The sequence below is a fragment of the Podarcis bocagei genome, assembly GCF_964188305.1.
Source record: "Podarcis bocagei genome assembly, chromosome: 9".
Lineage (NCBI taxonomy): Eukaryota > Metazoa > Chordata > Lepidosauria > Squamata > Lacertidae > Podarcis > Podarcis bocagei.
This window is the reverse complement of record NC_138134.1, coordinates 27,695,032-27,720,529: the sequence shown is the minus strand read 5'-3', so window position 1 is coordinate 27,720,529 and position 25,498 is coordinate 27,695,032. Positions and strand designations below refer to the sequence as shown.

Sequence of the window (25,498 nt, the reverse complement as noted above, 5' to 3'; positions counted from 1 at the left end):
GCCTGTGTGAACCCAAGCTCTCCTCTGCTCTGTTCATGCCTCTTCTGGTTCCAGGAGACAAGGGGGGGGAGGGGAACTCGTCACAACAAGAGGGAGAGACACTTGTGACTCTGCACCAGCCTGACTCATCTCTCTCTCTTGGCCTCCCTTATCCCACTCTCCTGCTTCAGCTTCTGCCTCTAATTCTGGACTTCTCTCTGACACAGACTCTCCCAGCTCACTAAGTCCTGTTACTTCTTGAGCTTCCAACACGTCCTCCCCCCCCCGTCTTCTTCTGACCACTCATCATTTTCGCACCACCACCAACCCAGGCTCTGAGCCTTCTTCCCTTGGGGGCTCCCCCAGTTGGTTCCTCCCACCATTCCTCTGCGTCCAACCAGTCCCTGACATCTAGAAGTTTTTGATAAGCACATAGGAGCTTGCTCACTGATACGTATTTCATTATGACATCACACAGCATGATATCATGCCAGCATTTCAACAGTATAATGGTGTAGTTTAGAATGATTAAAAGTGTCATTTTCCAGATCAGTCGAGTCTAATATTCTAAGACTGAACATGTTTCTAAGAGCACTTCAAAGTGTTTTCAAATCTACAGTTTTCACAGTATCCGGTGTTCAGCTGTAGGCTGGGTCAGTTTGACTTAAGATGCCATGGATATATTTTTTTTCTGGAAGTATTCCAGAACACTCTTAAAAATAATCTCTAGCTGGGGTATGGTGACATGCTGGCCAGGATCTGAGAGGTTGGCAGGGGGCATCTAGTCTAACCTCTGCCCAAAGGCAGACTCACCCAATACAATAGCTGCCCAGCAGGGCAACCTTTGCAATTGCAGTTCAGATTAAGGTTGTCACAAGCAGGAAACTGAACAACTATTAAATAGCTTAAGGTGATTTAAGCAGGAGATCCAAGCCACATCTTGCAGAGAAAGGCAAGAAGACACCAACTCCACATCTCCCAATGTTACTAGACAATTGGCAGGGGGGGAGGAGTTAGAGAAAGAATCATTTCCTGGTCCTATATAGAATTATCTTGGAAAGCTATTTATAAAAAGTCACAGTACAGTCAATCTCAGTCATTTCGGAAAATCTTGATGCTCAGACATTCTTGATTGTCCCATCAGCTACTATACTGGTGGTCTTTACTTCTGACATTGAAATTCTCATTTTCATGTGACCCGAATGATAAAGTACAGCACTGTGTAACTTACTGGAATGATGCAAATGAAGACTTCACTTCCTTTATTATCATTTTTCCCTGGTGCATAATTCATCAATCTGTTGAGGTACACACATTTATGGGTGTCAGAAAATGAAGTGGAAAAAGCAGGGCTGGTTCAAAGAAGCATATTCTGTGCATTTTCTCCAACCCCGAAAGTGTTGACAACTTAGAAGGAGAAAACTGGGGATGTCAGGAAAACTGTTTAGCCACGCAACTGAAAATTGCACACCCAGCGCTAGCTCAGCAAATCCACTCCAGTGTTGGTCTTGCTGACCTTGACCATACCATGGGGGTTATTGATTCACACAGAGACATTTCACTTCAGTATTTCTCTACCAAGCAAGAGATGGCAAGGCTAATGTGCAAAAGGAGAATTCCTTTTCTGACAGAGGTGCCATTTCAGATTTCCAGGAGGGGCACAGTGACCCATTCTCAGATAAACTCCAAGAGTGCAAGCCTATGTGCGTTTAAACTGAATTTAATTGGGTTTACTTCTGAGTAGCAGGCCTGGCCCATAATGATGCACTCATTTGGGAATTAGTCCCATTGGCTTTTAAGTGGGATTTACTTTGGAACAGGATTTGACTGTAGATTGCATAATAAAAAACAAATAAAAAACAATGCAGTGTGTTTATAAGCATCTGCTATGGCTACTCTTTAAACTTCCTAATACAGTTGTACCTTGGTTTTCAAACAGCTTAGTTCTCGGTTTGGCTCCCAAACACTGCAAACCCGGAAGTGACTGTTCCGGTTTGCAAACTATTTTTGGAAGCCGAATGTCTTATGGGGCTTCTGTGGCTTCTGATTGGCTGCAGGAGCTTCCTGCAGCCAATCAGAAGCCGTGCTTTGGTTTCCAAACTTTTTGGAAGTTGAATGAACTTCCAGAACAGATTCTGTTCGACTTCCAAGATACAACTGCAACTCTTGCATTATTGTAAGCACAGGACATATATTTACTGCTTTTACAGGGGATAAATAATTTTGTGTTCAACACCTAGAGCCCATAACTCAATTTAATAGATTATTGTTATAAGCCTTATAACAACTATCATTAAGTAGAAACATAAGTGATATGGGATGGAGGGGGGTGTTGTCTGTCCCCTGCTTTCTGTGACTAATATTTGGGTTTGCTCATATGTTGTGAGGCAGGATAGCATTACCAGGGGCTACCATGGACACATGTAGAAAAATGTGGTACCAATACTCAGTTTATAACCATGCTGGAGTGGATTAGCATGCATCTGTAGCAAGAAAAAACCTGCCGTTTTAGGCACATGGTGCCATGCCCATTTACAAAGACACATTTGTTGTGTTTTTGTAGTAAACCAAAGTTCTTCATGGAATAGGAGCTGGGAAGATTCAGGTAGAAATTGTGTTTCTAACTCTAGTATGACAATGGCTGCAATCCTTCAGCCCCTAACTTGGAAGTAAGCCACACAGAGCCCATTGAGGCTTACCTCTGATGCACATGCATGTGATTGCACTGCAAGACTGCAATCCTATAAAAATGTTCTTGGGGGAAGGTGTACTGAGCATAGTGGAATTTAGCTTTGAATAAACACCCACAGGCTTCTTATAACATTTTATTTTAGAGTGAGGGCTGAGATTAGTTTCCTCCTGTTTTAATATTCTGGGCATTGACCTTGGCCTGTGCTCTTGGCAATCAGTTTGTTACAGTTTAATTTAGACAAGGGAAAATAGGATTGTATTAGCAGTAATGGGGAAGGGTAGGGAAGAATGACAACCATAAGAGTGTCAGCAAAAATGGGATGCATTGTGTTGTAAATGGAGGCTTTCGAGGCTTGAAGCTCTCAAATGAATTTGCTCCGACAGCTATTCCATTTGACAGCATGCACAGTGCAACCACACACACACACACACACACACACACACACACACAGAGAGAGAGAGAGAGAGAGAGAGAGAGAGAGAGAGGCAACATTTCACTTCACTGCTGTATTCATAGATAAGAATGATCTACTTATGCGTGCAGTTCTGATGGCATCTTAGATGAAATACAGTCTAGTGTTTTAAATGAACGTATAGACAAGGATTGGGTCCCCCTAGATGTCAAGACTGATACTTAACTTATTCAGAAGTGTGGCTCTTTCCATTGTTCTTAGTAATACACAAAATGATTCACCATTAGAAATTGTACTGTTTTATGGTTTTGGTGTGGTCTGTTGATAGCAGTTTATTGTGGGCTTTGTGCTGGTTTCAGCAACGTTTAAATTAACAGAAGTATTGTTGGTTTAGTTGGTTTTAATATACTGTTATATTTTGTATGTATCTTTTTGCAAAACACTTTGGGAAGGTTTTTGGTTTTTTTACTGCTAAATAAAACAAATTTATATACATAGATAAATATAAAACATTGAGACTTTATCAGAATTAGACAAAATGCTCTCCCTCCATGCTCCTATTGGAAACATTTTAAGAGCTTGTGGGGTGTTATAATGGATTGGATGAGGTGATTTTTTTTTTTTAATATAGCAGACAGATGAAGAATGGGAAGCTCTTTACTTTCTGACTCTTATTTTTCTGTCTTTCTCTTTAACCTCTTTTCTGTTCTTTATATTTCTTTCTTTCTCCCCTTCTTTACTCTCCCCCACCTTCGCTGTTTTTATTGTATCTATCGGAAAGCCGTGGTTTGGTTAAAAAATGGGAAGATATATCAAGTTTTGTATATATTTTTTCTAGAACCCTTAATAAAATTTATTTATTTTTTAAAAGGAAACATTTTAAGAGCTTAGATAGCTGCTACTCATTTGTATAGTACACTTGAAGTAGTTAGTGGCTGTATAACAGCTGTTGCTTTTTGTGATGCTCTTCATGTGGTTTGAATGTAGTAGTTCATGTTATATAGTTATGTTGATGTTCCTTGGATTTTTAATATTGTTGCATTTCCACCCCAACTTTCCTCCAGAGAGATCAAGGTGGCATACACTGTTCTCCCCTCTCTCCATTTTGCCGTTACAACAACCATGTAAGATAGGTTAGGCTAAGAGGCAGTGACTAGCCCAAGGTTACCCAGGGAGCTTCATGGCTGAGCAGGGTCTGAAATTCTGGTCTCCAAGGTCCTAGGAGAACACTCGTCTAAACCATTACAGCACACTGGCTCTCAAGGATACCTTGAGTAGGAGTTAAGGAGTAAAGGAGTTAAGACTTTATTCTAAGGCCACTAACTTATTTTTACTCCTGAGTTCTGGCACCTTCTAGCTTTGGACCTGGCCACCTTTGCCTCCCAGTCTCTTTGCCCAGCCACCATTTTGTTTTCAAATTAACAACATACAATACAGCAGGCTTTTTAGAGCTAAAGTGCTGCAGTATAGGTGTGTGTGTGTGTGTGTGTGTGTGTGTGTGTGTGTGTGTAAAAAAGACAGAGATTGAACATTTGGTCCCTTGTTGAGAGACTACTGTTTTTAAGCTCCTCGCTGTCCAAAATATTGTATCTCGTTTCTGAAAACGGCACCGTGCAAAGGCTTATGCAAACTGACCACTTCAGATTCTGGGGCAGAAGGGGTATTTTATCCGTTTCTCCCAGCCATTGGGACCACATTTGCTGGGGATGATGGTGGTTGTAGTCCAAAAGAAAGAAAGATTGCACCTGGTAGGGGAAGGTTGAGGGAAAGAAATCGCTCTCAACAAACTTCATCTGTGGATTATATTTGTGTTGCTACAGTTCTTAAGTATTAGCCCTTCTTCTGCTGAAATTAATGCCAAACTTCCATTCAGTATGACTCTGAACATGAAATTTATTTGGCCTGAAGAATTTACTGCTTGTAAAATCGTACCTTAGAAGTCGAACAAAATCTGTTCTGGAAGTCCATTCAACTTCCAAAACATTTGGAAACCAAAGCGCGGCTTCTGATTGGGTGCAGAAAGCTCCTGCAGCAAATTGGAAGCCGCAGAAGCCGTGCTGGATGTTCGGCTTCTGAAAATTGTTCAAAAACCAGAATGCTCACTTCCGGGTTTCAATCGTTCTGGAGCAAAGGCGTTCGAGATCCAAGGTACGACTGTATTCACAAAATCCTCAGGTTTGTTTGATATGTGTGTGTGTGTGTGCGTGTGTGTGTGTGTGTGTGCGCGCGCGCTAGCATGCTTAAATTCTGTGCAAAGTTAAGGTTGCCATCTAGTGGTTCTAGATTAGAACAGTGGGCTGCAAATTCCTTTGTACCAAGAGCTCAAGGGACAACAATGAGATGAGATGAAATGAAATACAACGCAACAGAGGTGCTTACCTCTGCAGACCCAGAGTTAGTCGGTTCCAGAATGAATACAGATTGAGTTTGTTTTCCCCGTCAATACAGGCTTCTTTATTCCTGAGCTTCAATATTTGTTTGGAGCATAGATCATGCTCTCAAGGCTGCTTCTGTGCATGGGGCTTTTTATATCTGCTCCAGAGGATCTGCACAATTTAGCACCAAATAAACATGTTTCTATGCATTTTATCCTAAAATGGGCATTTTATATGCATTTTAATCTAAAACACACATTCTTGCACACATTTTTTGTTATTTTGAGACAAACACTGTATTGCAATACTTGAGAGAACTGTGAAATGTGTATGAGAAGTGCAAATCAGGTCACTTTGCTTAAAAATACCGGCAGAAATAAATCCTTGAGCATAGTAATGCACAAGTAGAGTTCGGGCACTTGTACTGTCAATGAGCCTTTAGGCCAATATAGATGTTTACATTCTCCTTTCAAGACTGATTGAAGCAGGAGCCTCTTTAAGCATGTTGTGAAAGTGCCACTAATTCTCCTGTTACCATTTCTATTTTTCCCTCTGTGAGGCAAAGGCTGGGCTGCATGGTCAGTGAGAAATTAGGTGCACATCTGAAGGCCCTGTGCTTATACTGAATTCCTAGAAATCTATTTGTGGTATGTTTTCTCACTGACTGCACAGAAGCTCATTAGAGTAGATACAATGGTTGTCAGTTTGAGTCTATGCAATACCATCAACAACAGTACATCTTTGTTTTTTCCTAAGCTTTTCTTGGGGGTGTGTGTTGTTGGTAGCTATGCTGGTAGTCTGGCCTCCATTTTGCATTTACCACAATGGCCCTGACCTACTATTGGTAGCATCCATCTATCCCAAGATATAATGAAAAAGTGTATCTTCAGGGGTGAAGTCAAACTGTTGTAGAATTACAGCGTCTGCTGTGGCTGTAGAGACTGATACGGGAGAGACATGTTTTGTTACAGCCGAGGCAGAGGAAGGTGCCCAGTTGTGTGTTTCTTCTTTCTGCACATTTCTCCTCTGGTCGCTGCTGTGGATACACAACTCAACTGTCTGCCTGCAGGGGTTTCCCATACGGAGAGGTTAATGTTGCCCTACTATCATTCCAGGGTATGGGGGGGGGGGAAACAGGTAGGAGGGAGGAAATAGTTCCTTCCACAAAAAAGGTGGCAGATATTTAGAGAATATCATTGTGCAGAACTGCCTTTTTTGAAGGAGGGGCAGAGACAAAACAAAACTGCTCAGGAAAAGCTCTCCTGAGAAATTTCAGTTAAGCTCTTAAGCAGACATAAACAAGTTTGTACTTGCACAGTAATTGATTGCCATTATTTCCACCCATGTAAATATTATGTAGACACATAGCACTGTTTGCAAACCACTAGATGGAGGTATTGCACAGGATTTCAGACATCATCCACAAGCAACTACATATGTATATTTACCTACATCCTATCTACCCCATTTTCTGGTTCTCATTCCTGCAAATCTCTTTTCTGTTCTCTTTCTCTCTCCCCCCATTTTCAGCAGGTTTGGGAGACACCTTTTAATATTTGTTTTCTTTTGTACACTTTTCTTACCACAATCAAGAGAATGACACTGACAGCACATTAGAATCAGACAGATTGGCAAACAGGGCTTTTTTTTCCTCTAGAAGAAAAGGTATCAGAACTCACAGCCAACAGACTTTTGTACGAGTAGTACAGGGGATTTCTCATTTATGCAGGAGTTACTGTAAAGCCCATTGCTTTTATTGTAAAACTTAAGGCGACAGAAATAGTGGCTAATCCATTTATGCAATAGCACATCTTTCCTCCTCTGCCAAGATGGTTGTGAGAAAAGGTGGGCACTTGCTTGCATAGAAAACCTATCCCCCCCCCCCAAGTAGGGGAATGGGAATGAGAAAGAATTCTGGAGCTATCCTGTACAACTTTCTTTGCACGTACTTTTGGAGCGTTGCACTTGTGTTTGGAGCATTCATCGCAGTACTCAACTAAGTTCTACTCAGAGAAAACCTTTTGAAATTAATGAACCTAAATCAATCATGTCTATTTACTTCAATGGGTCTGCTATGGGTAGGATTGCATACCACACACTTATGCCAGAATACATGTGTGAGAGCCTGTGAACCTGGTGACTTGGCGGGCACCATTTGCGCCCCCCAACCCGTGAAGGAGCCTTTTTAAAGGCTTCGGAACGGGGGACGGGGTGAGTGGCGCGGTGCTGAGAGTCGACTGCTTCTCCTGCAGAGTGAAGCCGCATGCCATGGTCGGAGAGCACTGACTTCTTCTTGTGAACAATTGGATTTTAAAGCAGCAACCCGTGAGTAGTACGGAAATTGGATTTGTAAAGGAATTTTTTTTTTTAATTAGGCACGATCGGGGAAGGCGCAAACAGGAAGTCCGTCTCCCCGTCTTGTATATAATCTAAAGCAAGGACCAGCTAACTAAGGTCGAGAGGGTTTTTTCTTTTTTATTGGGTAAAGACATTAATTTCACGATTTGGCAGTTTAAGTAATCTTACTGGAGGATAAGAGCTAATTTTGGGAGCTGAAGTGCCACCCCCCCTGGACCCGGGAGTGATCCGTGAGAGAGCCTGTTGAAGAGATATTGAAGAGTTTGACAGCTGTCAAATTAGCTGTCAAGACGGGAAAAGAGAACTTGGTTTTCTATTGTCTCTGCTGGTTATATTCGTTACAATTTGGCTATATTTTGTCGAAAACAAGGAAAAACTGATACAAACTAACTTGATTTCTGGATTTGAACTGGAAGGAATACTAAGTAACCAAAATCCCTCTAGAGGGGGTTTTGGGACATTACAAGAATGACTGAAGGAGGGAAAATTCAAGCTAAATTGGACAGAGTTTTTTTTCTCTTGGGAAAGTTACAAGGCCAAATTGATGTTTTGGCTACCAACGTTGCAACTCTGGACTTAACAGTAAACAAATTCATTGAATTTGATAAGGACTTGATCCAGGAAGTTCATGCAGCTAGACAAGAGGAGAAATTTGAGAACTTTGAGAGTGTGGAGAAAGAGATACATGTTGTTTCTGAGGAAAAGGAAGGAGGAGATGCAATGTTGCAGATGACAAAGGAGAGCCAGAGGCCTGACATGATGGTTATAAAGGAAAATAAGAACTTGATGATGAAAATCTGGTCTGAGCTGGAGATTGAAGAATGGAGAGATCTCCTTATGTGGAGATCTGAAGACCCAAGGATTACAAATTTGATTAAGGTGAAAGTTGGAGCTTTGGGGACATTTGGACTTGAAAGGAGTAAGAAACAAGATTTGGGCTCCACTTTTAAGTATGGAGGTCTGGCTGGAAGAAACATTGTCCTTATCGGGCCAGAGCGTCTCCGAGATTTGGTGTTTAATACCAAGGACTATCAAAAAAACCAGCAGAGAGGAACTGAGAGAGAATTAAGAGCCTTGGACATGAGATCTCCAGGCTGATAGCAGATTAAGACTGATGGACATTTGTTGGGGATTGAAACCGGGAAAGGGGATGGGGTGGGGTTTGGGGATCCAAAGGGTGTATAATTATAATCCGTCTTTTTTCTTTTTATTCTGTTTTGTTATTAGTATGATAAGTGGGGAATTCGTGGAAGGGAATTTGGGTCGACTTTAGAAAAAGGATTTAAGATTTAAGAATGAGCACTGATGTATAAATTTTGATGTTGTAAAATTGGTTTTTTAAATTGAACTAAATATAAAAAGGTTAAAAATTGGGGATAAGAACTTGTTGAATTAACAATTTGAATTGGAATATAAGAAGGGGAGGTGTGGGGAAGTCAGGGAAATATGTTATAGAAAAAAAGCAGAATACATGCGTGAGGTGAGGAAAAGCTGGTAAGGTGGAAGAGAAGAGGTAATTCTGGAGGTTTCTGTTGAAATGAGTGGTGTGTGTGTGTGTTGCTCAATGTTTCCGTTGTTCTCCTGTACTCTTTGCACAATATCCCATTTTCTTCGAAAGAGATGTTTTTTAGCAATATCATCACATTGGCACCACCATAGTAGTGAAGTAAGACTTGCATCTAAGTGTGTGTGTTCCTAAGTTTTCCATTTACTTTGGAGGAGATGTTGTTAACCAATGTTACCACCAGCATCATTATAGCAGTACTAGGCTTAGGACTTGCAGCCTGTGTGTGTTGCTGGATGCTTTTGTTATCTCATTCATTATTATTCTGATCACAACACACTATGGGCAGCCTGTTGAAATTAATAGTTCTAACTCAGTCATGGTTATTAAAAGCGGGTCTACTCTGAGCAAAATTCATTTGAATACCAAAGTGTGTGCAGACTTTTTTGGGGGAGGAGGGCATCTCATAGCTTACCATCATAGCACATAGTGTCACGGTCCGGTTCACGGGCGATCAAAGTCCCAGCTGGGGACGTCGGGACCAGGGAAAAGATGGCAGGGTGGTAGCAGGAGCACGAACAGGAGTCCAGAAGCCAGGAGTCAGGAAGCCATGGGTCAGGAAGCAAAGACTCACAAAGTCAGGGGTCCGAGGATCAAGAAGCAAGGAGTCAAGGAGCCAAATGCAGCAAGGCAGGGAACGTGTTGCTGTGGCAAAGAGCTGAAGGGAAATGTTGACCTTATATCCCTTCCTGGCTCTTGCCACCAGGTGCTGTGAGTTACCAATTGGCCTCAGCTGTGCGGCCGTGCCTTGCCTCTTCAGAACAAACTTAGGAAGACTCCAGTCCTGCAAAGTCCTACTGGTCACAGGGCCTGGCTCCCACACACACTCCTGACACATAGTTTAGTAAGGTACTAAGTATTTGTAACAATGCAGTTCTTTAATTTTCACAGTATCTTTGCAAGATAGGGAGAAAACTAGTACACCTTAGCCATGCTCAGTGGCCCCATTGGCAATGCCCTCATGACCTCAACCAGGTCTAGCAGGCACTGCTGATCTCTTCTAATAATACCATTGCAACCTCAAGAAACATGGCCATGGAGGACCCTTCAGCAGTTGAAGACAACTTCTCAACATGAAAGGAAAAACTAGAGGGTTGTATAATTTGAGAGCCTTCCTCAAAGATATCTCATAGAATCATAGAGTTGGAAGGACCCTGAGGATCATCTCTTCCAATCCCTTGCAAGGCAGGGATATGCAGCCTTGAAATCTCAGTTAGATGACAAGTGCCATATATGCAGAATAATTGCCCCTGCTTTCCCCCATCATGAGGTCACTTGCTAGGATAGCCACATTTTCCCCAAGCATGAGATGAATACACTCAGAAAAATGACAGTTAAATGTTGGAATTGATTATGTCGCACTTCATGTGGATCCCAGTTCATGAATACAAACTGCCCGTGTTCATCCAGCCTCAAATGGGAAGTGATCCTGATACTGCTTTAAAAAAAAGCCCACCGCAAACTGGTAAACTAGACAAAAGTGGGAAGTTCTTTATGAGTGTGTAGGAAAACATTCAGACATTATTATGCATACAAAAGATACTTCCTTATACACTTCTTTCATTTTTCTGCCTTGAGGGGCTAGGCAAGGAAACGAAAGAACTTATTCTACTACTACTACTACTACTACTATTATTATTATTATTATTATTATTATTAGCTTAAAATAACTACAGGCTTTACCTTCTATTTTATATTGAACATTCATATTTTGGAATGAATTATTATTAGTAGTAATAATAGTAGTATACCACCCTATGCCCACAGTTCTCAGGGTGGTTCACAAGATAAAATCACAATATAAAAACAGAAAAAAGTACATAATACATACATTATATACTCACCCCTGTTACAATTTTGGTCCCAATCAAACTAGCTGTAGTATGTTGTCTCTTAAGGAATAATCATGGCCTAATCATCTCTATCCATTACAGGTATGTGTGGTAGATTAATCAATTACAGCTTTAGTATCAGAGTAAAATCTCTCTTCCCCCTCCAATTAGCCGGCGAAATTGAGTCAGGCTGGCCAAGAGAATGGAGAGCTGTGATCTCCTGTATTTTCTCGTTTTTTGTAATAAACAAACAAAAAAACAAGCAACAAACAACCCCCACCTTGGGTGAAGTGATTCAGTTTAGGGCTACAGAACAGTGTTGGGTGAAGGCCACAGTTATGTGGCACACATTCTAATGGGGAATTCATGGTACAAATACAGTTGCATACTGTGCCTCCTAGGTTTTCCTAAGCTGTTGTGGAATCAAGGTATCCTGTCAACAACTTGCTTTTCTTATTCCTATCAAGCCATCGTGTGGATTAATATGGATTCTGAGTCCATCCGACATACCTCACCTTGCTGCAACGGCCCTGCAAAGTCGCAGAAGAAGAAGAGGAGTTTGGATTTGATATCCCGCTTTATCACTACCCAGAGTCTCAAAGCGGCTAACATTCTCCTTTCCCTTCCTCCCCCACAACAAACACTCTGTGAGGTGAGTGAGGCTGAGAGACTTCAAACAAGTGTAACCAGCCCAAGGTCACCCAGCAGCTGCATGTGGAGGAGTGGAGACGCGAACCTGGTTCACCAGATTACAAGTCTACAGCTCTTAACCACTACACCACACTGGCTCTAGTCTCATTTAAACATGATCCTGGGAAATAATGAAGAATGGAACCGTGTGGTGCTGCACATGCTGATTCCTTATTTAAACTGGACACTCCTACATATAGAATGTGAAGCCTGACATTGTATATTCTCAACTGCACGATGGATTCCTTGGTGGGCTTCTGCAGCACACACAGGTGAGGCCACCAGGTTAAATGATAGCCCTGTTCATGTGGTACTTGCCAACTTCTAGGGGCCACCCCAATATAATATTTGAGGGACCCGGGGTCCCCTAAAATTAATAGGTATACTACAAAGGTTGTAATGCCTATGTTATAGAACCATAGACTTGTAGAGTTGGAAAGGACTCCAAGGGCCATCTAGTCCAACCCCCTGCAATGCAAGGATCTCAGCTAAAGCATCCATGACAGATGGCCATCCAACCTGGCCTTTGACAGCAGAGATACGTATCTTATTCCTGTGGTTGTAATTTGTTTCAAACTGTTTTTAATAATGAATTTTAAATTGCCAGAGCCCAGCGTGGAATCTTGTGGTGAAGGGCAGGTAAGAAATCTAAATAACAATAATAATCCTCAGCATGCTTTAAAAACATGCTCCATTTGTGTGTGCAAATGTGCTTTACCAAGAAAAGCAAATCTTCAAGGGTGAAATTTTTGTTGTGGGTCACTTAACATGTGCTATCTGAAAGTTCTAAGTGCAGAGGAGAACAAGGAAGTGAGCCAAACAGATGGGCTGTGCTTGAAGTTTGCAGAGCAGGAGGTGGAAAAACGAAAGTAGGAGGCTTGCTCCTTTCTTCCTGCTTTTCTTGCCACTCCAGTGCCCTGCCTTCTTTCCTTTGTTCCAGATGAGTCAGATTGTGCAGGCCTCTTTGAGTTCCTGGTATATTTAAGAGAAAGTTTTGGAGACAGTTAGCAAAGAGCTGCAGTGCCAGGAATGTGTTGATCAGCCTCTGAAGTTGCTTGAACAGAGTGGAGAACAATCAGGCTGCAAAGAAATATAAAGTAAGTATAATTATCATGGTACTTATTTTTTGTGGGCCAGCTTTCAGAACAGAATTCCTTCATTCGTTCCAGCCTCCTGCAGGCCCTTCATTCATGGCTGAACTCAGTTTCAGCCTTGCAATTTTTTAAAAAGCATTGCATTCTAGTTGGAGCGCAAAAACAAACAAACAAAAAAACCGGCATTCAAAGAGGGATGTTTAGAACGTTGTAGCAATTTTGGCAGACCTCAAAGCAAACTAAGCTGGAATAAAAATAGAAGAGGAAGCAATACACGTTTTCTCTGCAGTAACTCCACAGAAAAGAAACAAGTATTTGTTTTGAGAGTTTAGGAAGGTATGTTCTGTATAGTCTGGTGTTGCTCAAACTTTCTCCAGTTTGGGCAGCGGTGTGGATATACAATTTGAGCCCACCCTTGCCAGAAATCAAGGTCTTTTGATTAAAAACAAGAAAAAGAGCTGTCTTTTGATTAAAATCAAGAAGAAGAGCCAGCCCCTTCCCAGGTCCCAAGAAGTAGATCGTTAAAGAAGAAAAGAGTTTTCCCAAAGGTTAACATGAAAATCCTAGCCATACTGTAATCTGCAATATTTATATTAACCTGTTTCAAGGGTCTTGTTCCCATGATCTGTGGTAGTGAAATCTAGTGTAGTGCATAAGTCCCCTTAAAATCAGTGTTTGCTTCTGGGATGTTTACTTCTGAATAAAAACATGCAAAGGCTTCAGCTGAGGAGGTTCCAGATTTCAGGGTTCATAGCTGCAGCTCTGGTATAACCTGGAGAAGTTCAGTCCATATTTAAGCAATTGTTCAGGCTCTCTCCACTTGTTAGATCCTTCAGTATTTTGCAGGTGACAAGTAGTATACAGCAAAGACTCCATGGCCATCCTTCCTTCTGTTTTCAGTGTAACAAACTGCTGAAAGCACATTTCTGCCTGCTGGTGGAGTGTTGCCATCTTACTAACCAATCCTTTGCTACTGTGCTTCAGTTGTGGCTTCCTGCAGCTCACAATTGTGGTTAAACGGTCCCAAGTGCTGGAGGTTTGAAAAACTGGCAGCCCCGCTTGTTAAGAGGAATTGTTCAGGGGGAATTGCACACTATTTTGAGGAAGACATTGGAAATTTAGGTTTGCACAACTAAAGTGCTATGTTTGACCCAGTGCCCAGTGGCGTAGCGTGGGTTGTCAGCACCCGGGGCAAGGCAAGTAATTTGTGCCCCCTAACCCGTGGATTTGCGCCCCCTAACCCTAACCCCTAGATGTTGTGCCCGGTGCGGCCGGCCCCCCCTGCACCCCCCACGCTACGTCACTGCCAGTGCCACAAACCCACTTTTTTATTTAATGGACTTGTTGTTGTTGTTAGGGAAGTGATGGAGGAATTGCACTGAAAAGTGTGGGTTGAGTGAATGATTAGCAGGGAGACATGTTAACACCCCTCAAGCAAATCTGTATGAATGTGCATTGTTATATAACTGCTCCAAAAAGCAAATCAAGGTGAGGGTTTAGTACAGACTGGTCATAGTCTCGCCAATCAGGATGAATGCTGAATAAGCAAGGTGCGCTGGAGCAGCCTTTAGTTTGCAAAAGCCACTGGCTTCTGAAGCAGGGTTGCTAGTCCCAACAGTTTCCTTTTTATGGTCAGCTTACTAATATAGTGGAAGGGTAGTCCTGGGTTGTGGTTGTTTTTAAAGGCAAATTAGGGACTGTGATTTACCAAAGACAAGCACCAGAAAGCAGGAAGTGTGCCTTGCAGACAGATAAGGTACCAATGAAAAGTATTGGTAGGTCCCATCCTACCCTTCCAGTTTACATCGGATTTGTTTCATTAGCCCCCTACTTCATTTCTCAGATTTTTATACTAGGGTTTCCAAAATTGTGATCCACTTCACTCAGGTGGTTTGCATTATATCTGTGGATTTGTGGCTGAAGACAGAAGATAGCACACCCGCCATGTTAAACATCCATGTTGATTTTTAATTGTATTTTATTGCATATTTATTATTATTATTATTATTATTATTATTATTATTATTATTATTATTATTACCCTGCCATGACAGCTACTCTACCCTTTTGTGGTCCTATATTCTCCACTTCCTAACCCCTCTCCCCCAGACTGGTCCATGATGTGAATGACAAAAGATTAGTGCAAAACCAGGACCTGTTGCTTCCTCCATTGTGTACAGAAGTGGCCCTGGGGACACAGTCCTGGCTTTCCAGGACGAAATGATGAGTGAACATGCTTGGTAGCTTGCAAGCCTGTTTTCCAGTAAGGTGCTGACGGTCTTTTAGAATGACATAAATTCTGATTCAGATAAGCAGAACTCCATGATTATACCCAGTGCAAAGGAAGCCAGTTTTGCTCCAAGTTATTAAAATACATTCTTTTCCCTCAAATAATTCTGGGCACTGTGGTTTACCTCTCACAGAGCTGGAATTCCCAGCAACCCTTAACAAACTACCATGCCCAGAATGCTTTGAGCAGGGAAATTGCTTTGAATGTGCTTCAAAGGTATAAAGGGTACGCAGAGAACAGCATGATAAGTCTCTTTTTTAAAAGCATTTGGGGTATAAGAATATTGCATCAAGGTTAACACTAGGATCTTTTTTTAATAAACAGAACTTTGAAACTTGTGGCCATGAAACAAGGAGAGGAACTTAAAAGCAGATGTCAAACTGTTAAAAGCACTTTTGTATAGAATTCCCCCCCTCCTTCTTTCAGTATCAGGCAACACACTCACCCCCTGTAAGCCACCCTGGCTATGCCAGTGCCAGTGCTTAAGCCTGCTAGTCAAAATACCCAGCAAGGCACCAGTGGGATCTGGTGTGTGAGAGAAAATCAAAGTCAGCAATTGTTTTGCTTAAATGTCCTAAGATACTTCCTTTCCTTTTGTTCAGCACTGCAGTTGAACCAAGGCTTTGTACACACAACCGTATCCCTACGAAAGGGGCCTGTCAAAAACATTGGCTGCTTTCTACCTAGCCAATCTTATTTAATTTGTGCTACCTGAGGGGCAAGAAGAGATACCAAAGAAGTAGGGGGGAAGGCCCTTCCTTTGCTTCTTCACAATTTCTCTTTGTTTTCCATACATGCTTTCCTAAAAGCTATTCCTAAGTCACCACTTACGTTTCTGCTCTTTGGTGCACATCCAGCCCGTGTTTCCTACTGACCTCCTCTAGAAGCCAAACTGCTCAAGGGAGAGAACACATTTCCTTGGTATGGCCTGACCTTACTCAGCTTTCCTACCTGTCATCTCACCTGGAGGAAATGCTTGGGAAGAGACAGATTTGAGCAAACCATGGAGATGGATAAGGGAGAGGAAACATTCCTTCCCTTTCATTTATATGTCCAGTATTCAACTTTCTCCATATGTGATCATTTAAGACACAAAGGATGGTAGGGTTAGGGTTGTCAGCTGTAGGTTAGATGATGTATCTCAGAAATATAAATTATTGAGCCTTACTTGCATTTCTTCAGCCTGTAATTTATCTTTTGAAAAGCAAACATTAATGTTAAATGTGCGTCTTCTTTTTCAGGAAAATGAGGAAGCCTTTTATTTATTGGATATGCTTGTCTTTCACCCTCTTGACCATCTGGGTTCACTGTGAATCAGCTGGGAGTGTTTGCAAAATTACAGATAATACAGCAGATTGTAGTCATTTAAAGTTGACCCAGATTCCCTCTGATCTCCCAACCAACATAACAGTTTTGGATCTTTCCCATAATCAGCTAAAAACGCTTCCACCTGCAAACCTTACAAAGTATGGACAGCTTGTTTACTTAGATGTAGGATTCAACACCATCTCTAAACTGCACCAAGAACTGTGTTTGAATTTGCCTTTGTTAAAAGTTTTGAAGCTGGGACATAATCAGCTGCATAAATTTCCTGACGATGTTTTTATTCACTGTGGCAATCTGAAAGAACTTAATTTGGGATTCAATATACTGGAAATAAAAAATGAGCCTTTCATCAGTCTGAAGGTAAGAAGCAAATTTCACCTGTGATTTTGAACATGAACTTGGATGATGGCCGAGTCAAATTCAGATCAGCAGGGAAGAGGGGTGGGTAAGACATGGCAGTAAGTAGTTGCCTTACACAAAATCCAGATCATGGATCAATCTGTCTGGCTAATAGTTAGTTATTTTTTACTGGCAGCACTTATCCAATTTATCAAATAGAGGTATTTTCCAGATGGGCCTGAGATCCTTTATTCAAAGATTCCAGGATTCAACCTAAAGATGAGTACACAATGAAATAAATGCTCTTATATATGCCTCCTCCTTGTCATTAGAGCCTATAAGGGACACGGGTGGTGCTGTGGTCTAAACCACTGAGTCTCTTGAGCTTGCTGATGAGAAGGTTGGCAGTTCAAATCCATGTGATGGGGTGAGCTCCCATTGCTCTGTCCCAGCTTCTGCCAACCTAGCAGTTTGAAAGCATACCATTTATTGTCCGGGTTCAAGGACGAGCCACTGGACCTTAAAACATCCAGATTGAAAGTTTTGGTGAGCTATGGTTTAAATTAAATCATAGAATCATATAGTTGGAAGGGACCCTGAGGATTATCTAGTCCAGCCCCCTCGCAATGCAGGAATATGCAGCTATCCCTTACAGGATCGAACCTGCAACTTTGGCATATTATCAGCACCACACTCTAACCAACTGAGTTATCCAGCTGAAATCCTAGAATTAAATTCACTCAAAATACATACAAACTTCTAGGACCTGTCTACCTAGCACATTTGAATTAGTTTCACCTTTCATGACTTCTCCTGAGGAATCTTGAACTTGTCATTTGTGAATACAAATGTAAATTCTTTGCACACACAGAGAAAAAGAGAAAATTAAGCACAATCCCCATGTATCCTGTGCAAAAAGAAAGTTTGAAAGCTATAGTATTGAAATACATTTAGTGGATAAAGATATCATCCATCCTTTCCCATGATATTATTATATTATTATATTTTATTTCATGACACCTAAGGATTACAAGCTTAAAAGGATGATAGCGTTAACTGATAAAACTTAATGCAATCTGAAACAGCGTTTCAGACATGCTGTAGTCATCGTTTGACATGTTCTAACCAGACAGTGTAAAACTGAGTTTAAAAGCTATGCAGTCAGTTGTGAGATGAGGGGAAAGACATAACTTTCTCCTCCTTTGTCTTCCTCAGAAATTGAGTTTGCTCGATGTCTCTCACAATCATTTAAGTACTCCCAGACTAGGCTCCCAGCAACAGCTGGAGAGTCTTCAGGAACTTGTGATGTCTCAGAATAAAATTACTGAATTGAGGAAAGAAGACCTAGACTTTCTTAGAAACTCTTCGTTAAAAAAACTGGACTTGTCATCAAACCCCCCAATGCAGGTAAATGTCATACAACTGGACTTGTTTTATTGATGTTAGTTGTACAGATGTTAGTTGTATTCAGTTAGGATAACCTTAGCAGGCTATAATACTGGTTTGTGTTATTTAAAAATGAATTTGATAAATGAGTAGTTGTTTAAATACCTTATAGGTAAAAATACTAATATATTCACTGTTTTCTTTATATGATTGGCAGCTTAAAGAATTTTGATTAGCATGTCCTTTTGCATAAGAGGGAACACAGCTTACATAGAGTTGAAACTAAATACAGTGGTACCTCGGGTTAAGTACTTAATTCGTTCTTAACCTGAAACTGTTCTTAACCTGAAGCACCACTTTAGCTAATAGGGCCTCCTGTAGCCGCTGGAACATGATTTCTGTTCTCATCCTGAAGCAAAGTTCTTAACCCGAGGTACTATTTCTGGGTTAGCGGAGTCTGTAACCTGAAGCATATGTAACCTGAAGCGTATGTAACCCGAGGTACCACTGTATGAACAAGTTGAAGATAAGCAAAGAATTAGAATTACTATGAATTTTTGGACAATGTCTGGAAAGAGCCCTGCCTCCCAGTTTTCTCTTTCATTTTCCTTGTGGCAATGGCAGCTGGACTGTTTTCATGCAGCCCACAGTGATCCAGCTGTTACTACTGCAAGAACAAGAGAGAAGACTGGAAGGCAGTAAGCTCAGAGGCCCAACCACAGGCCACAATGGCTAGAGCATCTTTCCAGAAGAACATCTGTGGTTGTGGTCTTGTGCATGTGCCTGCCAACCTGCTTGTCTCTCTTCATCTGAGGGCTGGGTTCCTGCAGGCTGGATGTGATATGGGAAGAAAGGGGCCCCCAGGGTGGCATGGTGCTTGTAGACTGTGCACCCTTACAGAAAGGCCCAATGGGAACAATGCTACATTATGACAAATACTGTTTTCCCCCAACAAAATTGTGCCATTAATCAGTCACAATTTCACACACATCCCGAAACAGAATTAGCTGAATATTTCAGTCCAGGGCTAATTTCATGCAGCCACTGTTTTTGTAACCCCATTGTTTTGTATCTTTCTAGTTTCATCCAGGTTGTTTCCGTGCTATTGGTAATCTCTATGGTCTTCTCCTTAACAATGTTCCACTGGGACCTGATCACACAAAGAATCTTAGTTCTGAATTATCAGGAACAAGAATTCAGAATCTTTCACTGAGCCATGTGCAGCTTTCACAGATTTCCAACTCAACTTTCAGTGGAATGAAAGAAACAAACCTCACAATTTTAGACCTATCTAAAAATGATTTGTCTCGCATTGAAAATGGTTCTTTTGTCTATTTTGAAAATTTAAAGAGTTTGAATCTAATGAATAATAATATTAGATATATATATTCTCATTCCCTCTATGGGTTGCACAATGTAAATTATCTGAATTTGGAAAACTCTAATATAAAAAAAATTAATGATTCTGCTTTCCGGTGGTTAAAACATTTAGAGTGCCTTATTATGGATGGCAATAAACTTATGGAAATTACCCCTAATACATTTAAAGGTTTAGAAAATTTGAAAAACTTGAGTTTAAGCCAGTGCAATCTGACTGTAATAACAGAGAAAACCTTTTCATCTCTTGCTAATTCTTCATTGCAGTTTCTCAACCTAACAAAATGTGGAATCACTTATATGAAGGCTGGTGCCTTTTCTTGGTTGGGACAATTAACATCTCTGGATTTAGGTTTAAATAATATTAAGCAGGACCTCACTGGCCATGAATTTCAAGGTCTCAGTAATATTGAGACTCTCTATCTTTCTTACAATAGTCATCTGAATTTGACAAGTGAATCGTTCACTTTCACTCCAAGCCTTAGAAAGCTGAGACTCAGAAAGGTTGGTTGCAGTAATCTTGCCATCTCTCCCTCACCATTCCGTAAGTTAAGCAATTTGACTATCCTAGATCTTGGTAACAACAACATAGCTAATATGAGAGAGGAGATATTTGATGGACTCCACCAGCTTGAAATTCTGGATTTGCAGCATAATAATCTGGATCGACTGTGGAAGCACGCCAACCCAGATGGCCCTGTTCTGTTCTTAAGAGGTCTTCGAAACCTGCGTCTACTTGATTTGGAATCCAATGGCTTTGATGAGATTCCAGGAAAGGCTTTCAATGGCTTATCTCAATTAAGAAGCTTGAATTTCGGAAAAAATAACTTTAATTTGTTTCCAATGTTTGTCTTCGATGAACTGGCATCTCTGAGATCACTCTTCCTAGAGAAGAACCTTATCACAGCTGTTGACGAAAAAGTGTTTGGGCGAATTTTCACAAATCTGAAGGAAATAAATATGGAGGGCAATCCTTTCGACTGCACTTGTGACAGTATAGCTTGGTTTGTTAATTGGCTCAATGGAAGCATAACATATATCCAAGGATTAAATAATTATATCTGCAACACCCCTTCTAAATATCATGCTAACAGGATTACACAGTTTGATACCTCACCATGTGATAGTGCACCCTTTAAATTGGTCTACATTGTGAGCACTTCTTTGGTACTGCTCCTCATCTTTGTAGTCCTACTCGTCCACTTTGAAGGGTGGAGAATAAAATTTATCTGGAGTGTGACCGTAAACAGAGTCTTTGGCCACAGGGAATTAGACAGGCCACTGCTACAGTTTGATTATGATGCCTATATCATTCATGCCAAAAAAGACAGGAACTGGGTGTCCAAAAACTTTATTCCTCTTGAAGAAAACAGTCAACCAGAAATTAGGTTTTGCTTGGAAGAACGAGATTTTGAAGCTGGGATATCTGAATTTGAAGCAATCATCGACAGTATAAAAAGGAGCAGGAAAATTATATTTGTTGTAACTGAACATCTCTTAAAAGATCCATGGTGCAAAAGGTAAGCTAAAATTATTTTAATAACTGACATTCCATTTATTTGTTGTTGTTTTTAGAGCATGTCTTCACTACCATCTTAAACTAGCTTCAAACCTTTAAATTGGTGTGATTCCCAGTCAAAGAATCTTTGGGGCTGTCTCTTTGGGGGAAATGATGAATGCAGTGGCAGTTTCCTGCCAGTTTCTGGGACTTCTAGGTTCTGTCCCAGTCCCCAGGTGGAAAAGATGTTCTGTAAGGGCCCTCAGAGGCTGGGAAAGGAGAAGATAGTGGTAGACGTCTTATAAGGTGATGCAAATCTTAACAAGGTCTTTGAGCTTTTGGGGAATTTTATTAGGACACTCACAAAGGCTTGATCCCCTTCTGGGCTGTACTTTTGCAAGCACACTTGTACAGGAAAAAATGAATTATAAAATTGGAAATAAATGGTTAAATTGTTGCAAACTCAAAACTGGAAGCACAATATAATGATAATGATTTGAACTTATGTATTTTCTTAGTGTCTCAAATGCCTTAAATCCATTCTTCCTTTTGTGAGCAGGAATAGGTGATAATATCTTGCACTGTACTAAGTCTCTTGGCAGGCAATCCATATGTTGCACTCAGATTGTCAGGCACTCAGATTGTCAGGACTCGAGAATCGGGAAACATCCCTGAGGATAATAACTACCGTATTTTTTGCTCTATAAGACTCACTTTTTTCCTCCTAAAAAGTAAGGGGAAATGTGTGGGCGTCTTATGGAGCGAATGCAGGCTGTGCAGCTATCTCAGAAGCCAGAACAGCAAGAGGGATTGCTTCTTTCACTGTGCAGCGATCCCTCTTGCTGTTCTGGCTTCTGAGAGTCAGAATTTTTTTTCTTGTTTTCCTCCTCCAAAAACTAGGTGCGTCTTGTGGTCTGGTGTGTCTTTAGAGCGAAAAATACGGTATTTGCTCTTGCAACTAGGGTTTGAGAGGTCACAAGCTGGCGGGGGGTGGGAACACTCATATATTTAGGGAAAGTTGCAAACAGAGGTGGCAGTGTTCATGCATTTAGAGTAAGGGCAATGCTTCTGGCATTCAGTCCAAATTATTTGGTCTTGTCACATAGCCAAAACGTATTAGCTACAGGGCATCATAACATTTGCATGGTTGTTGCAAGATCCTTGACTGGCTGTGGCATGAAGAAGCTGTGACTTAAAACAAATGTGGCTTCAAAGCAATTGCAGGTTGTTCCCAAGCTGTCCTTGACTTCTCTTTTATAATTGCTTGCATGCGGTTCATGGCAGAATCTCAACACTTCTGGAAACAGTTTTCATGGAAAAAATGATCACTGCCTCTCAGCCTAACCTGTACCTCACAGGGTTGCAATGGGGTAGAACCATGGGCACCATAAGTAGAGTGCAATTATAATCATATCCTCAGCTAAAAACAAGAGCACCTGAATACCCTATTCCAGGGGTCAGCAAACATTTTCAGCAGGGAGCCAGTCCACTGCCCCTCAGACCTTGTGGGGGGCCAGACTATATTTTAGAGGGGGGGGGATGAATGAATTCCTATGCCCCACAAATAACCCAGAGATGCATTTTAAATAAAAGGGCACATTCTACTCATGTAAAAACACGCTGATTCCAGGACCGTCCGCGGGCTGGATTTAGAAGCTGATTGGGTCAGATCTGGCCCCGGGGCCTTAGTTTGCCTACCCATGCCCTATTTTGTGAACATTGCTTGTTTTTGTTAGCATTTTACCATTGACTCAGAGTCACTACATCGTAAGAGAAAATGAGTGCTTGCATACATTTGTAAGTGAAATATTGTCATGTCCCAAATTAGCTCTCATCCCCTTTGTCTTCTGTCCAGGTTCAAAGTGTATCATGCCATACAGCAAGCCATTGAACAAAGTCGGGATTCCATCATTCTAGTTTTTCGGCATGACATTCCTGATTACAAATTGAAAAACGCACTCTGCTTACGAAGAGCGATGTTCAAATCTCGCTGCATCTTGGAGTGGCCAGTACAGAAAGACCGTCATGGTGCATTTTACCAGCAGTTAAAATTGGCACTTAAAACTAGTAGCAGGGTACTATGACATTTTAAAAAGGATTACAGTAAATTATTTTGTATGCTTGAATTAGCAGTCAAAATGCTACCCAAAATATATAATATGAATGCAGGAAAAATATAAATTGTTACCTAATGAATGTAGAACTTTCCAAAGTGTTCTAGAGGATAGAGATAGTAGCCTCAACATCCCTTCTCATCACCCCATAGGAGGAGACAGGCACTTGAAGGGGAAATCATTTACCCAGCCAGATGAGAGTTCTGTTTAACGCCCTCTGCTGTATCTTCTTCCCACAGGAGAAAAGTTGTTCTACAGCAGGCGGTCTTGATACCTCTTGCTGGAAGATACAGGGCTTGGAGGCAGAAAGTGTAGATAAGGCTTGATGCCTAGGGTAGATAATGGTATGACAGTTAAATAATATATGGTGAATTGGCTGTGTCCCTTGTGATAGTTAATAGGCATATAAAGTTAACAGGTTTATAATAATGTATCTGTATTGTTGAAAAACTTTGTTTAAAAAAATGTTCTGTAGTTTTTCATTCTGAGTTTTCAGTGCTGACTCACCTCATTTCTTCTCCTTATCCCTCCCCCTCCCTATTTTACTCAGAACAGAGCTGAAATTAATGGATCCAACCTCATGTTCATTGGTTTCAGTGGGTCCACTCTGTGTGAAACTTAGTTGTTTATTGTTTATTTTCTCTGGGAAACACGCATGAGTACCCCTGCCTACTCTACATTTTGATTCATGCTTCATCTAGCAAATCACCTGGAATAGACAAAAGGTGTGAGTGATCAGCTCGCTCAACAGAGTAGAGATTTATGACTGTACAGGTTATCAAAGTGTCCGTATGTGTGTAGGACTAAGGGGATTCCTTCTCAATCTCTTTGGCTTTGGCACATACAAAATAGGGCAACCAAAAAGAAAGAGATAAGTTCAATTACTTTATCACTATGGTCCCTTAGTAAATCCAGTGTGAACAAATTTGGGGAAAACAGGCATTACCACACAGGGTCTCTTATTTTGTTACTAAAGAAACTCATTTTTGTATATTCATTTCAATATATTTTGTATATTTATTTCGGTATTAGAAGCCACAATTTTGGGAGCACCTATGGACTCTCATTAGGACAGCGTCAAGTCTATATATTTTCACTATATTTTTCTCCTTTCTGTTCAGATTCAGTGTTAAATATATGCTAATCAAGAAGACCTGTTTATGACCTGATTAAGAAGATACATATTTCAAACCATACAGTAACTACATGCACATATATTAAAAATATATATACTTGAATAAACTCCCCCAGTATTGGTACATAGTGACAGGTTGTAAATATTCTATTTGAATAAACTTGATTTTTAAAAATATGCAGTTTTGGTAATTAAATTGTTATGAAATTTAGGGGAAAGGGCAAATTTTAAAGAAATAATAATAGTTTTTGTATATATAAAAATTGTGTCTGAAGGGACGCTTTCAGAAGATCTAAAGTTGAAAATAAAGGATCCTGTTTACAGATGAACTGGTATGTGACGATTCCTTAATTACAGTAATTGGATTATCGCCATTGTGATGCGCTCATCTCATCTTTCTGATCCTCTTTTCACTTGAAGTGACAAGTTCTCTTGTCTAGTTTAAACCATGAAAGCTGAGGAGGCTTCAAGGTGGTAATGCCAGGTTTCTTTCCAGGTAGATTATACTTTCTCTTATTTAAAGAGGAGCTCATAAAGATCTAAATTCCTCTGGTAGAATAAAACAAACAGCATGTACTCAAGAGAATCATGTCACCAGTTTTAGGCACCCAAGTGAAGTACTTGAAAAGAGGCCTCTCTGATGCCACATAACAAAGCTGTTTTGGGAAACTTAGAGGAGCTTTATGAGCAATATGTGTTGAGATCCACTGAGCAGGGAGAATCTGCTGGGCACCCCAAGGCCTTGACCATGTCAAAAGTAACTGTTTCCAATATTTCCTATGGTTGGGGTGCATTTTTTTAAAATTCCAGCTGGCCAATAAGGTTGAACTTGCACATTGAGTATAAATTGCAATAAAATGGTTCTATTAGTTAGAAAACAAAAGTAAATGTATCCATGAATTCTGAACACACTGAACTAATGCAGTGAAAAATGTTTTCATAAACATTTGGCTAGGTTAGCTTTATTTGGCTAGTTTAGCCTGATAAATAGAGTATTGTATTTATACGGTTCCTGGGTTTTTGAACTTTAAAGAAAT

The 25,498-nt window shown here is 40.7% G+C and overlaps 1 protein-coding gene and 1 long non-coding RNA gene across 5 annotated transcripts in view; one reads left to right on the top strand and one right to left on the bottom strand.

Annotated features, from left to right (window-relative positions):
* Window positions 1-24,786, top strand: part of TLR3 (toll like receptor 3) — a 77,834-nt gene extending 53,048 nt beyond the window's left edge. The window contains exons 1-6 of one of the 3 annotated variants that reach the window (XM_081208789.1): window positions 11,766-12,174; window positions 12,843-12,999; window positions 16,528-16,972; window positions 18,167-18,358; window positions 19,418-21,234; window positions 23,068-24,786. In XM_081208789.1, coding sequence (XP_081064915.1) covers window positions 16,532-16,972; window positions 18,167-18,358; window positions 19,418-21,234; window positions 23,068-23,296 — 2,679 coding nt within the window. In that variant the 5' untranslated portion in view covers window positions 11,766-12,174; window positions 12,843-12,999; window positions 16,528-16,531 and the 3' untranslated portion in view covers window positions 23,297-24,786. Of the gene's footprint in view, window positions 1-11,765; window positions 12,175-12,842; window positions 13,000-16,492; window positions 16,973-18,166; window positions 18,359-19,417; window positions 21,235-23,067 lie in introns of those variants that run through there. The other 2 variants (XM_081208790.1, XM_081208788.1) reach the window with 2 other exon arrangements.
* LOC308595177 lies at window positions 1,218-23,494 on the bottom strand. 2 transcript variants are annotated; one of them, XR_014011859.1, is made up of 5 exons: window positions 23,401-23,494; window positions 12,621-12,874; window positions 11,602-11,742; window positions 9,796-10,815; window positions 1,218-1,277 (listed from the first exon to the last, which is right to left on the bottom strand). It is a non-coding gene; the product is annotated as an uncharacterized lncRNA (long non-coding RNA). The 2 variants fall into 2 exon arrangements; XR_014011860.1 differs by lacking the exons at window positions 1,218-1,277; window positions 9,796-10,815 and having other exon boundaries at window positions 11,065-11,742.
* Window positions 24,787-25,498: the final 712 nt, after the last annotated feature.